The sequence below is a fragment of the Simochromis diagramma genome, unplaced genomic scaffold (genome assembly GCF_900408965.1).
Source record: "Simochromis diagramma unplaced genomic scaffold, fSimDia1.1 OVJJ01000411.1, whole genome shotgun sequence".
Taxonomy (NCBI): domain Eukaryota; kingdom Metazoa; phylum Chordata; class Actinopteri; order Cichliformes; family Cichlidae; genus Simochromis; species Simochromis diagramma.
Window position 1 is genome coordinate 447,935 of NW_024386735.1, and position 15,504 is coordinate 463,438.

At 40.7% G+C, this 15,504-nt stretch overlaps 1 protein-coding gene across 3 annotated transcripts in view; it reads right to left on the reverse strand.

The window, feature by feature from the left end:
- LOC120734226 (neural cell adhesion molecule 2-like) overlaps positions 1-10,012 on the reverse strand; it is a 442,177-nt gene extending 432,165 nt beyond the window's left edge. For all 3 annotated transcript variants that reach the window (XM_040033012.1, XM_040032933.1, XM_040033095.1), the window contains exon 1: positions 9,816-10,012. In XM_040033012.1, the coding sequence (XP_039888946.1) occupies positions 9,816-9,867 (52 nt within the window). In that variant the 5' untranslated portion in view covers positions 9,868-10,012. The remainder of the gene's footprint in view (positions 1-9,815) is intronic.
- Between the last annotated feature and the right edge of the window lie 5,492 nt (positions 10,013-15,504).

The window sequence follows — 15,504 nt, forward strand, 5'->3', positions numbered from 1 at the left end:
AGAGATGAACTTACACACTTGCTTTACTTCTCTCTGGGATAACTTCCTCGGAGATGAAATGCCGGATTGGTAGCGAGGCTACAAACACACACAGCCGCTCTATCACGTGACGCATACTGCTGCGACGTGCTACGGTTATGAGCCGAGTTACGTCGTGTCGCAAGTTTTGTGAGGTGCTTTTTTGATATTTAATGGATTGGATTACATTTTTTATTTCTCTCCGATATCCAATCCAGTAATTTACGTCAGCATCGGACCGATACCGATACGTAATATCGGATTGGTCCATCTCTAGTATGTACACATTCTAATTTGATCTGTAGTTCAAATTTTGGTATGAACACCATATTTGAAGGAATTCCTGGTCTGGACTTGGCCATTGACCGAAAGGCATTGGTCAATAAAGTTGCTCTTTATACTACAAAGTTGCTGCAGCTTTAACCTCTTTGAAATTGACACAAACCATTACTATTATTGGATCAAATATGAACAGCTCCTCTGTAAAGTCCTAACGTCCTTATAAACTCCACACTATCCTGCACCAGGAAGATCTGAACGTTGTTGCAGAGACTTGACACTCCTAACCACTTCACCAATCCATCATCCTTACAAAGCTCAACAAAAATTTATTGCCAGTATTTAATCTCAGAGATGAAGACATATTTCAATCTGTACTAGAGCTTAACTGATATAGAATTTTTAAGACTGATACCTACACTGATATTCGGTGATTTAAATATCTAATATGCCGACACATCGGCCAATACTTATTTTCTTTCAGAGAGATGAAACAAACTGATTTCCATAACATTTGTAATGTGTATAGATTTATTTACTTATTCAGACTCTGCCCAGCTGTGCTTGGATCAGCAGTGTTGTAAACTGGGATATTGTAGAGTGCCCTCTGGTGGTCAAACAATGCAATATCAAAACTAATAATAATAATATATAGCAACTTCTTCACTCTTTTCTTTTTCACTTATCAGCAGCAAATAGCTAATATCGGCTGACAGTATCGATCCCTGGATCATTCGGAAGGGTTGGAATTTGTACTACATAAGCATTCAGGTACAAACCTGCCAAAACTAAGTTTTAGAATCCAAATATTTTTCACATATTTCACACAAATTCGCAACACACACACACACCTTTAAGTGTGCTTAAAGTGATTGGAGCCACTCCCTAGCTTGTCTCGTCCCATTGACAGGTGTATCCAAAAAAAACCACACCACTCTCTCATTAGTGTCTGCTAGCCAGCACAGCTACAATTAACATTAGTCCTTTCCTCAGTCACCATGATGGATTATATTGACATCCACCAGTCTCCATAGGCCCACACAGCTCAGTCAACACGGGGCCAACATTCATCAGAAGCAGGTTGAGTAATACTGTTCTTTGGCTGTCAATAGATGGCTCTTCTTCATTATGGTTCTACCTATCTCTCAGCGTTCGCACATTCAGCTGTCTTCTAAGCTGTCATCCATCTGTGTCCATCCCACTGCCTTCTGAATCCAAATTTCTTCTGTCATTGTGTTTGTACACCTCCACTCCGTCACCTGCTACAGTCTCTTACGAAATAAAAAAACCCTTTTACCAATGACTCATAAAGAGGGTTAGCATAACTGTGCGCGCATCTGCTGAGAAGCCTCCAACCAGCGTCTGTACCAATTTACCATCCATTTCAATGCATCTGTCCAATTTCTGTGAAGTTCTGTCTCTTCTTCACTTTTGGGCCATATCCTAGTTTTTACAGAGCTCAGGCTATTTACTGTAAAATCACAGAAAATAATGCACTCAACATATTAGCAAAAGGCACACTCTTAGGCGTGTTTTAGATGTTTTAATGTGGTGCAAATTTCATTAATGGGATAAAGAGAGGAAAAATTAAAACTTCCTGATGCTGAATGCTTTGGAAAAATAATTGGCAGCGCTACAGAGAAAAATAGAAGAAAAAAAAATATGCGCCATCATTATCACTTCAAATATGTGTTAGACAGGGCTTGACAGGTGTACGTGACTGACAGTTTCAAAAAAACTGAACAATTTGTTTAAAAGAAAATCATCAGTTTTAAGTGACTTGCTATACCAGGTGCAGTGTAATACAAAGGCAAGCAGAGGAGCAGAAAGAGAAGCTTTTGTAAAGGTTTTTGTGGGGTTATGTTTCTGTTTCATGTGGCAAGGTAATGGTGGTTATTGAAGCGTGAATAATACATATACATTTCTGAACTACTCTTATACTTAACAATTTAAAAAACACTTATTTTTTGTCTGTTACATAGAGAAGAAAAGGAAAACATTTGGACATAGGGATAAGCCTTCTTTGTTGCATATAAACACTAAAGTGCAATTCATGTGTTGCAACGTGTCTGTGTAATAAAATTTGCAATTAGCAACTCTATCAGCAGATCCAGTATTTCTGCCAATATTAGCTGTTTGTTGAGGTCTCAGTATCAGCATTTATAAAACCTGATGAATGTAAATTAAACAAGTGGACAAGAGACAGGAAACATGGTCTAATTTTACATTTCAAATATCATTGTTAGTATCAGTTTTAAAAAACATATAATAGTTGGGCAGTAGTTTTTTTAGCTAAAGTCTTGCCCATTTTATTGGCAGGTCATCTGTTGTTTTAACATTGGAATCGATACATTTTTTTCCCCCAAATTAAACAGCTTGTAAAAGATTAAGGCAATTTCCAAGAGCTCTACTAACTTTTAAATCCATCTGATTAAAACCTTTTCACGTCAATACATGACGTGCCAAGTAGGCCAGAGTTTTGTATATTGTATTCTTCCATTGTAGTATTTTGACTTTTGTATTCTCTTACTTACTAGCTTTTACTCCTGGTTGGTTTAATTGTATTTATATTCTCAGACCTTATTAGTTAGAGTTATCTTGCTTCTATTCCCGGCAATAGTTTGTTATATTGAGTCATCTTGCTTAAATGTTTGTTTACCTTTTTGCCTGTGTCAAGTTTGGATGCTTGGTGTTATTTCCTGTTTTATTTTGATAGTCCCACTAGCCTCATAACCTTGTAACCTTGTAGATAAATATTGTCTGACTCTCCCCTTGCCATTTGTTGTGTTGTCCCTCATGCTGTGTGCCTTGTGCATTGTTTATTTTTTCCCATAATTTCCTGGTTTGTAAGCTCCTGGCTCCTGTCTTGCCTGGGTTTTGCATTTTGTTCCACAACGTCCGAGTTAAGCCCCTTTTCCATTAGTACCTGCTCAGATTGACTCGGCACGGCTCGCCACAACTGGTTTTCCATTACAATTTAGTACCTCTAAATGTGCATGGTCCTTGCCACAGCAATGCATCCGAGCATCTTGCAACGTAATCAATATGCATTCCGAACCCTACAACAAAAGTAGACATTGAGACAAGAATAAACCTGCTGCTTGGTCTACAGCTTTTCGTCACACTTGGGGGAACATGGCATTATTTTTGCAGCCATTTCCCCCGTTGCCACGTATCAAAAATGGTGGTTTTGATTTTTGCGAATGAGACGCTCACATGAAGTGATGCTACTGACCAGCCAATCGGTGGCATGCAGTCTGATAATGTCGCATTTTAGTACCTGCTCCGATCGCTTGGAACCCCGGCCAAGCAGGCACTAAAAAGTTACCTGGTACCAGGTACTATGACCTAATGGAAAAACCTGAAAATGGTCGCGAACCATGTCGAGTTGATCCGAGTTGGCACTAATGGAAAAGGGGCATTAAAGTCCTGTTCTCCATGTCCTGTGCTTGGATCAAAAACCTGCCTTCCACACAGCATTACATGATAACAGGATACTGTTTTTAATGGTTCCAGTTTGGCATCTTTCGTGGTTTTCTGTTTGTTTTTTGACAGATTTAACAGATGCACATTAATGTTATCAGTGCTAATCAACATTAAATCAGTGTACATACACACCTAAAGTTCAAATCGTTCAAAACAGTAAATTTATGACATCAGATAACACCTTTGCGTTCCTTCACCAGCTTTCCATGAACAGCTGTATCAATGTTAATTTTAAAAATAAAACAAAAATGTGAAAACATGGCTTTTACAGCTCACTACAAATGGATAGATAACACAAAATAGTGGCATCATCTGAGTAATATGGGTGACATCACCAAAAATAGTCAGTTTTTCAATAGTCTGTCCTAAAAACAGAACAGCCGAGTCAAAGAATGGGATGAGCAGGATCTCTTCTCCAATTTAATGCTGCATTATGTCATTTAAATTTTAAAAAAAAGTCTCATGTGATTCACGTCAGCCCACTGTGTAGCAAAACCCAAGGCATTAGTGCAGATATTAATGCGGTTTAAGTGGGTCACTCAAAACATACAGCACAAACCAGAGCAGTTCTGAAACACTGCTGCCATTTGCCTGATTCCTCTCTTCTTCATTTAATCGTGCCCATCCCCAAAAGTCAGGCCGAGACCGAGTGGGTTGCATCCCGTGAGGGGATCTGCTTTGGAGAAGTGGCCTGTGAAGTAAGAGTCTGTGAACGCCTGATCTACAGAAATAGAGTGAGCATCAGTAGAGGCAGAGGAAGACCACTGTTACCACTTTCCTCCATCCATCTGACAGTCAGCCTCAGTCAGCCAGTGTGCCCACTGATTCTGTTGTCACCCTGGCATCCTGGCTCTGCCTATTAGCCTGCTAGTTAGACTGACATTTAGACTGGCAGGACACACATAAGCAGGAGCCAAAGGGTCTCCTGCTTGGCGAGCACCAAACTGATGTAAAGCAGTAGACAAACCCACAGGAGTGCGCAGAAACATGCAGCAGCTGCCTCCGCCAATCACATCAGTCTGGCCTAATTTGATTCCATCTCGACAGGATTCAATTACATTTTATTAATTTTGGCACAGTGAGACTCCATAGAGTTTGATTCAATCTCTGGCAATGCAATTTAACTAGATGCAATCAGATTCACTTGAATTGAATGAATTTTTAAACATAATCTCTTCCTGCCTTCCTACACCCACCCCACCCCACCCCTCATATAAATCTTCCTGTTGCTCACTCCATCCTGCCTAATTTTCCCTTTCTGGGATTCAGAATATAGGATTTAATGAGCAATGCCAAGCTCCTCCTGCAAGAAGACCCCGACTGCTTAGTGCATTTTCTTGGCTTCTGCTTGGGAAAGACTCCCCGAGGAGAACATTAGTCACTTCCATGATAATAATGGGTAATTTGACTGAAAAGAGACTGAGGTTGGCAGAGGGCATTATTGAACATGCTGCTGTTTTTGCTTCATGGATTTCAAATGACTTGAGGTTTTTCAAAATATGCCAAATGTTCACATAGTGGAGCGCATTGCTGGAATGCCATTTATCCCCTCAGCACCTCTGATATAACTTAAGTTACTTAAAAGCCCAAAATGTGTCACTACAAGACAATCAGCCTCCTTATAAGCATGAGCGTACAGCTATCTTAACCCCAAATGCTAATCGTGTTTACGGAGTTGCAGGCTGAATATGGCTTGCAAACAAACAACACTCCAAACTACCTAAAAGCAAGAGAGTTAATTCCATTCACGAGTCTGCAGATGATCATTAACCTTCCCAATAAGGATTTTACACTCATAGAAGGATTCTGAAACTTTACACTTCCAACCACAGATGAGCCGACTGTTATTGTTAATGTCTCTTTTTTAGGTACTTTTGACTCTTGTAGTAGAAATTAGAGTTTGGTGGATCGATCCAAATATCGATAGTATCGATATTAACGCTGGTATCGGTATTAGATCGACACAATACCCAAACTTCACTTACACTAGTAGCACCTAATCAAGAACCAATCCTGCACATTTACACTGAAAGATAGGAGCTCGTCCCCAAAAAAGTAGCTGCAATCATTTATATTGTAGCTATGGGAAGGGCGCACCCACACAGAACTCTCGGCTGTGATGCCCCCACCCCGCCAATTTCACTACATATTCTCTAACCTCCTTCTCAAAAGGGACAGACAGAACTGGTTCCAAACTGAAAGCAAAAAAGGTATTTAAAGGCAATTTGATTCTCTTTGTGCTCACTTTCTGTCTGATTGTGGTGCTCAGTGGTTTTTCTAAATTCTCTTTGTGATCTTTGTGGTCATTTGCCATTGCTTTGTCGTTTTGAGGATCTTTGCCCATCAGTTATAGCCTCTTTGTAATAGCTTTCTTTTCATTTTAGCTTGTTTTGCAGCCATTTCACTGACATTCTTGCAAGAAAAAAGAAAAAACTTTCACTTTGAGCAGGCAGCCTGGTCCATGGACGCCCTGATCCATAAAGCATTTTGTTCTGTGGCACTGTGGTTTTTGTATAGATAGTGGGGTTATTTACAACGCACATACATTTGTATCCTGGAGCTGTTCATCGCAGGCAAGGTAACACAGCCTACGCTTTAATAATTTAATAGTTCTTCAGTCTTTCAGTTTGGAAAAAGAAAAAAAGTAAGTTGCACATGTAGGAAGTAAAAATATATATATATGTGTGGCAGCGTCATATCTAAAAGTGTCTGATCATTTCCTTTCCTTTATTTCTGTCATTTCATTCCCAGCAAGCTGACAAAACCCCTGCAGCACAGATGCTTGGCAGTTCTTTGTTTTTCACGTATCCAGGTGTTATAACACTCTCCTCCTGTCTTACACGCCACGTACAAATTCGATGCTGGGGCTCGCACAGATTGAGTGCTAAAGGGCACAACGAATAAAAAAAAAACAAAAACAAAAAAAACTTGCAGGCAAATAAATAGCATATCCATAACACCGAGATTGCCCTTTGTACAATCCAGAGCCCTGCTGACTCTAGCCGTTCCTTAAATTGATTTCTCGTATGCAGCTGCCTCGAGGGGGCGATTCCATTTTCATATATACACTGGCTCTCTTTATATGTACGCCAGCACACCTCCCCCCCCAGTTTATTAGTCAAAGAGAGACACAGGCTATTTCATTTGTGAACAGCTTTGCATGCCTTTAAGAGGAGTTTATGACTGGTCTTGCATTTTGTTAAGAGCGATGTGCGGCATGGTGAGAAACTTTTGGGGGGGAAAGAAAGAAAATTTCTGACATTAACAGCTGCTGTAAAGACAATTCATTCATGGCTTGAGGATGAGCGCAACACAAACGTGAGGCCAAGTGTGTGACCCTCGCATGCTTGTGAGCAAGTGCACAAACCGGAGCAGGATGTAAGCAAGCCTCCAACATGCTTAAGCCCAGGCTCAGTGTGTGTGCAGTGAGAGACACTTAAGTGCAGGGGCATAAATCTTCCAAACCCTGAGCCACTGACATTTCCCTCCCCAAGAGACACTGCGAAATATCTTAATTACGCCACTTAACATCACATCGGTGAGTCCCGGGCGAGCCCGAACGAGCATATAATTCATTGTACTAAGCGTCTGTAAAAAGCCAAATACATACACCTTCGAGGATGCGAGTGCAGGGCAGGAGGCGAGCTGGGACTTCAAAAGCAAATGTTTTCCTTCAGGAGCCCAGAGAAGGCATCTGCAGAGTTAGTGTAGTAGGAGTACAGGGCACCGAGCTGACTCCTGGAAGAAACCAAAGCTGTCGATGGGAAGTGGTGGTGTGTGTGTGTGTGTGTGTGTGTGTGTGTGTGGTGGGGGGGGGAGTAAAACCTCTTTCTGGCTTTACTCCCTTCACTGATGGATTAGTGTCTGTTCAAAGGCCCCACACTGATAACAGACACAGAGAATCGAGCATCCTACTCATACTCCTACCCCTCGACTCAGAAGCAGTCTTATAATTTGCCTAAGAGCAGATTGTGAGCATTGTCTAACAGGTCAATTTGTGTGGACTTTGCTATCACACTCACATACACACACACAAAAAGCTTGATAAGAATGGAAATTGGTTTGGGGGTGGGGTGGGGAGGGTGGTGATGTAATACTCCTGCAACAAAAGGGAAAAATAAAGAGTGCGATGATTATCCCAGTTAGGGCTCTATGAACAGTAGCTGCCTATATGTGTCTTTGTTTGACCTCAGCTGGGATTAAATGTAATAATATACGAACGCTCTGAAGCAACGCCGCTCTCTGAACGCGCCCTCTTCATTTTCCTCTCTATCATAACCCAGCACTTTCTAACAGACTATTGATTAAGCCGGTAGAAATATGAGCTGCCGATAAACTGCACAGTCCTTTTGGAAGTGTCAGGGATAATAAACTGTGGGTGTCTGTGGCCCAGTGTGTCTCGGTCAGGTATGCTTCCCAGTCCTTTGCTGTTGTCAACCAAAACAAGTGCACAGTAACTGGGTTTGAAACCAGAGAAAGCATCTACTCCTTTATACTTTAAAACCATACAGCACTTCCTTTAAATCCACTTTTACCTCTTTATAACTGTGGCACACACAAACAACTTGATCTACCATTTCCCATTTTGCTTTGGAGCCCTGTAAAGCCTCCTCCAGGTCCCCCCCCCCCCCCCCCCCCACACACACACACACACACACTTTGAGATCCACTCCCCCTCCTGAAAGACTTCAAAGCAAAAACTTGCAAAAGCAGTATCTGAATGCAACATACTTTAACGACTCGTGGCTTATGGCTTCACTCTTGGCACCACTTTGCAGCGCTCTACCCCCACCTGCCGTTGTGCGTCAGGAAGCCAGTGTGGCCACACTCAAAAAAAAAGACGAATGTCCTCCTAAAACTCACTCGACTCTTATTTTCCCCTATATTTTAGTTCTTTGGTTTAATATGAACAAGTGCACAATTCACATCAAGGAAAATGATCACCTTGTGCTGCCCTGTCTTTTTTATTTTTACGTGTACTTATCCAGACGGTGGATTTTCAGTATTTTCCAGTGATTGTAAAGCTTCGGAGACTCTCAGCAAGCGACACGATTAAGAAACACACAAGAACGATAATATTTTTTTAAGGCAAAGAAATGCATCCGCGTGCACGCAGCAGCCACTCAGGTTACATCTTTATGTTGCCCACAGGCTCGCTGGAGCGCGCTCACTCGGATCACACCGTCACCCCCTTACCCCCTCCCCTCTCCTTCGAATCAGGTGCGCGACGCACGCGGAACCCAATTAACGGAGTAAGTGTAACTCTGCTGTCTCAAATAAGACTAATAAGAATTTTTTTTATCCACACACACAAAAGAAGAAACATTGGGAAGCATCACCGCGTCATTAATCTCACATTATCTCGCACTGCCTGCGCGCGAGGTGCAGACGCTGATGAAGGTGTTGACAAAAACCTCAGTCCATGACAGTGTTTTCTCTACAGTGCTCCTCACAAGACAGAGTGGACAGGGAAGAGTGAAAACACACACACACACTAATACACACACACGCGCGCGCGAAAAAAGGCGGTGGTCTTTGACAGATATGAGTGGATAGTGACGTCTACACGTGCGCTGCCGGTTTAAGTTGGGAGGAATCAGTGATTAAAGCGGAAAGAAAGGAGAGCTGTTTGCAAATAAGAAAATACAGCAGCGATGTGAAACATGTTTTGTTTTTGTTTTTTTTAAACTAATTGGAGTAAGAGATGATATCCTGGGGAAGTATGGAGTGCACTGCAACACCCTAAAACCCCCACAGGACCCCGTCATGATCCCTCTTTTCAGCAGGAAAGCATCCTGGCCCCCCTGCAAGACGTGCTTCAACTACAAAACAACGTCCACTTAAACAATCCACCCCTCTCTCTCACACACAAACACACATACACACACTTACATTCACACTCCCTCTCTCCCCTTCAGCTCGCAGCCCTCTCTCTGGCTGCTGCAGACCGAGATGGCAAAATAACACTCAACTTGTCCACAAAGTCACTAAAGCTCGAGGGTTGCCACACACTCCCGCGCGCATCCCTTTACCTTGGCCGCCGCAGACGAGCACCCCGAGGAGATGGACGAGTTTGAAGATCATTTTCGGGCGGGTTTCGGGGCTGCCGGACGCCGCTTTGAGCTGCTGTAAAAAAACGACAAGGGCGACAAGCACACACGCTCGGCTCCGTTCATCCGCTGTCTTGGGCTCCGTTTGGCGACTGATTTGCCTCAGCTCCTTTCCTTCCCTTCCTTCCTATGCGCGCGCTCCCGCCTCCCTGCTCGTTCACCGTGTTGCTCTGCGCTGAGCCCCCCCTCCCCCCCCACCACCACCACAACTACCACTACCTTCACACTCCAGCATTATTCTCTCCAACCTCACTGCTGGCGGAGAAGCAAAGCTACGATGGCTTCAGACATGTGTTATGTTTTTGCCTGACTTTATTGGCTTCTTTAAAAAAAAACAGTTAATAATAAGACATCTTTAATCAAGCACAAGTTTATCTAGTAATTCTGAGGACCCCCTCACCTACAATCCACCCTTTATAATCTTTTGTCAGAGAGCGGGCAAATGAAGAGGATTTATGCGCAAAACTCAGAGCTTTCTCTGCAAGGCCATTTCATATTAATGTCCTAAATCTTATCATTTATTCTTAATTAGCCCCGCAATAGACAGGTGTACTTTTATCCACTTTTAACGTAGTTTTTCTGTGTTTTTACATATATATTTTTTTATTTATTATTATTATTATTATTATTAGCAGTAGTACTACTACTACTTAATAATAATTATTATATTTATATATTGTTAGTATTTTTCCTCTTCTTCTTATAATTATTTGTTTATTTTTGTATTTTATGTTTATACTTATTTATTTTTTGTATTGTTATTCTGTCCTTAATGTTGAGCAGTTTGGTCAGCACTTGTTGTTTTAGTACTTTAGAAATAAAGCTGGCTTGGCTTGGAGACCTAATCAGGGTGTAGCCTGCGTCTTGCAGTTGACCCCCCCCCCAACACACACACACACACACACACACACACACACATTAGTTGTCACCCCAGTTAAGTGGAATGGAATAGATGGATTGACTAATCACTTATTCTTAATTAGCCCTGCAATAGGCTGCTGAATGTCCAGGGTGTGCCCGCCTCTCACCCCATGAAAGCTGGAATAGGCTTCAGTATCTCCTCCAATCCTTAACTGAATGGATGGATGGCTCAAACAATACCACTGTGCATTTGCATAATTTACACTTCAAGCAACAATAAATATAACAGGTATTGCTGCTAAGGACAAACACATTCTCAGCCAGTCAAAATCTCGATGCCACGCTGCACAGCAGTTGGCAGACAGTGGTGCTCTGGTTCGAACTGTCACCTCACAGTGGGTTAGAATCTGCTGAGGACTTTCAGCATGGCGCGTTCCCATGCTCCCTTTTCTCCCCCACAGACCAAATATATGCATGTCAGGTTAATTGGGGAATCTCAATTGGATGTGCCTGTGAATGTGAGCATGAATGGTTTTCTATCTCTCTGTGTTATGTGGCTATGTGACACCCTGTCCAGCGTGTACTCCACCTTTCTAACACTGACAGCTGGGGACCTATCCAGAACTGGATAAGCAGTTAAGAAAATGGACTTGAAAAAGCATTTTTGTGTCTTCTTAAGCTTTTCCCCTCTGATAGAATAACTCAGATATAGCTTCTTGTACATTACCTGCCCAGCTTAAACAGAAGCCAAACAATATGATCACTACTATGTACTCAGACATTAAAAAGTGGACAAACTGTCAGCTTTAAAGATAAATCTTCTCAGTAAGAGTTTGGTTGAATCACAAAATGTACCTTAAAATATTGAACATCTTATTTTTTGCCAAGAAGGCTGCAATTTTGCCATGTTGTATGTACAACAGTACACTTACAGCACAAAATCAAGGGGGAAAAATACAATTTTAAGTAGGTTAGGAAACTACTTCAGCAGTTTGTCTAGCAGCTGAGGACCAGTGTTACATAGTTTGTCTACCAGAGGGCCCTGTGCAACTTCTACGTTGGCATCATGCATGTTTGCACTGCCACAAACACAAAAACCAGTTGATCTGAGCAGAGCTGGGCAGAGTGTGAACAAGCAATAATTTATTCTTTAACTGCACAGTCATAATATCCTAGTAAGGAGTCATAAAGAATTACACATAACAAATGTTTCATATAATGTCTCAGATTTTGTAATCAACAAATATCGGTATTGGTATCAGTCTTAAAAGTCCCATAATGGTCTGGTTAATTCTGTTCATTATATTAATAAATAATGAAGTAATGATGTTTACTAAATGGTTAATAACCGATTTGTCGATGTTGTAACGATTCACCAGATCTTTACAAATACTGTAAATGATTAATAAACACTGTAGTTGATCTATTTGTAGAATTTTGCGCTATCTGGCTCTTATAAACTTGTATCTTATGTTTATAGTATATAATCAGGCAGGTTGGATTATATTGGTCTAAATGGAAAGATTATGAGTCTTTAGTTATGTTCAGGAAAAGATCATAATCGATAAGCATCATATATTAGTGGACACTTCTGCTACAGCCTCATTGATTAGTAGTGAAACCTTCATCTGAAACCAACAATAATATTTGGTAATCACTAACAAATACATTATCTTAAGTTTAACATGGGATAAAAAATTGACTTTCTACCTCTTGCAAGGCATAGCACTAATACTTAACCATATAGAAACTAGTTAAATCAACTATAAATTGAAAACTTACTTGCAAATAAATTAAATTAATAATTTAAGACTAAAATGACTACTAACTGATTCTTAACTTACCATGTATTAACAAGTGTTAATGCAGTTTTACAAGTATACTTAAGCATAAGCATACAACCTCTTATACAGGCAGACTTGAAGCTCTCCTGCTGAGAGCAAATGGGGTGTTGAATTAAAACTCTGAGTAACTGAGTAGCCAAAAAAAGAGTAAGTTAATGAAATGTATGGTGTCTTAGTTTGAGAGATATTGTGTATTTTATTAATGCAGCCTCAATAAACCGGGCAATAAAGAAACGCCTGAAGCTTCCCTTAAACATTTTGTCAAAATCACTTGATGGTCTGAGGTAACATGGCATTCAATTGCAGGATGGACTTCAACCCACAGTGGCCTCTTCGGGTTCCATTTCAGGATAACAACAACTCATTTTCTGCTCCATAATTTGACCCATATTGCTGTGCTCCTAACGGACATGTGTCAAAAGGGCTCCATGGCTGTAATTCCCCAAAGTCGCCTGACAGACTGATGCAATGAAGGCAACTGCGGCAGATAAAGAAAAGTCCCGACCTACCTAACAGCCATCCAGAGGTGAGTTGTCGGCTCTGGGATTTTGTTACGGTGCAATTTGTGTCAAACTTTCTAAGTGGAAACTGGGAAGGTGTGAAAATGAAGAGTAACAATCGTTTCCCAGTGAGGTCTGGCTGGACAGCAGATTTGGATTTTAAGTATTTAACAGACCATTGGCCTCCTAAATTCAGACTTTCTTTTGCAACTACAACAAGATTCATACTTTCTTTAATTTCTATTTTTTCTTAAAATTGTTATAAAAAAGAAAATGAATCTGATATAAAAGAATTGAACCTTCATGTATTTCTACTGTGTTGAGAGTTGATAAAGTCAAATGTGAATAATCATTCCTTGAAATGTATGATGTACCTCCCCTTTTTACACTTTTGGAAAAGGTTTAACACACCTCTAATTTCTGTTACTGTTGCAGCATAACAAAGTCTTCTGCACCGTAATATCTGTAAGCTAACTGTGACCTTTGCAATATCACAGCCTATACCACATTTCCTCAAACACTGTACATTTGGATTGGTATTACACCACTACATGATGGTTTTGATGTTATTATGCCGTGTCCATTCTTTGGTAGACACTATAGCATGAGAAAATATATGATTTTAATTGTTTTAGTCCCATGGCTGATTTAGTAAAGTAAAATGTCTACCTACTCTTTAACAGGTTGATAAAAGTGCAAATGTAATGCAGAATATTCCAAGCCCTGCATGAACTACCCCTGACATTAACTATTCTACATTTATAAAATGTTTTAAAGGAATAGAAGCTTTGCCTGTAGAAAGAAGGTCTTGGATGCAAATGTAAGGTTTGGTCTGTTACTGTCATGGTCCTGGGTCGCTGACCCTTGTTTTGAGGTTATTGTTATTATTTTCTAGTTTATTTTGATTTTGAATTAGTTCTTTGGGTTTAGCTCTTGTGTTAAGTGTTTTATTATTCCTACCTGTGTTCTCCCCTCTGTGCTCTGTTGGTGTCTCTGAGTTTCTGTTTGTAAAACAGTCTGTTTTACTTTGAAGGTCTGTGTTTCGTTTTGCTCATTCGTTTCAGCTGTTTTTCCCTCCTGAGTGTCACTTCCTGATTACCTTGTGTGTGTGTATTTATAGTGTGGGTCTACCTCTGCTCCTCATTGGGTCGTCTGCATTCCAGGGTTTTGTCTGCATCGCTCTGCTCCTCGCCTCGTGTCTCCCCTTTGTGTATGTTTTCAGCTCTGCTCTCTAGCTTTCCCAGTTTAGTTTATTTTGTGATTCTCACCATCGTTTTGTGTACTGTCATCCATTGTCAATAAAGATCACTCGCATCACAGCCTTGTCTGCAACTTGGGTCCTCCTTTTCCAAACACCACACGACTGCTGCCCCAGCCGTGACAGTTACATATATTGTGTTTGGGTTTTCTTTAGAGGCATTGTGTATACATCTCACTATGAAAATAAGAAATAAGTGTAGCAATTCAATGTACAAACATAAAAACAAATACAGTATGTAAGGAAAATAAGGAGTTCTCAAGAGTATGAAAGTTCATATGTGGTATGACCACCTTTTTCTTCAAGCATGAATCATCTGAAGCAGTGTCCCCACTGGAAGTGGCCTCACAACCAGAAACTATAACTGGTTTCATAACTCCATCAGACCTGTTGCCACTGATTTTCAGTCCAGTTCTTGTATAATGTGGCATACATCAACCTTTTCTCCCCATTTCCCTTCCTTAAAAATGGCTTCTTGACAGTCACCTTTCCACTGACAATATTTCTGGTGAGCCTTTGGCGAACAGTAGATGGATCAGCTGAAGGGCCAGATGCATCTCTTAGGTTCTCTGTCAGGTTTTTAGTGGATTTTTTCCTATTGCTTAAGGACATGACTTTCAGATAATGGGAACAAATGATGTGTTTTTGTGACAGGCTGCTAGTAACAAAGTGCTAAAGATCCCATTTAAAATTGGCACTTTCTGTTATGTGTAGACACAACACAGTTCATCCCTTGAGTTAGGTGCCTTTTTTATGCTTGAATGACTCACAGGTCAGTGTTAAGTAGCAAATACCAAACAACAACACATATACTTTTAAAATGGTCAGACACAAGGACAGTGTCCAAAGAAAAACCTGGGGAACCACTTAAAAAATCCTTTCCAATTGCCTTGAAACCAAAATATGTAAAAACGAGCACTTGGTTTAAGACTTTTGCAGAGTTCTGTGCAGAGAGCAAGATGAACTAAAAACTGATAACTTTGAATTTATATGTATTTATGTTTAAATACACTCTATAAGCTACTCTTCACACTTTCAGAATGGTAAGCATACCAGTGTCACAAAAGCACTGTAACTGCATTTAGCTTTAATAAGGCACATTTTGCTTTTCATTTAAATGTATAACAACATAATAACTCCTGTCAGGG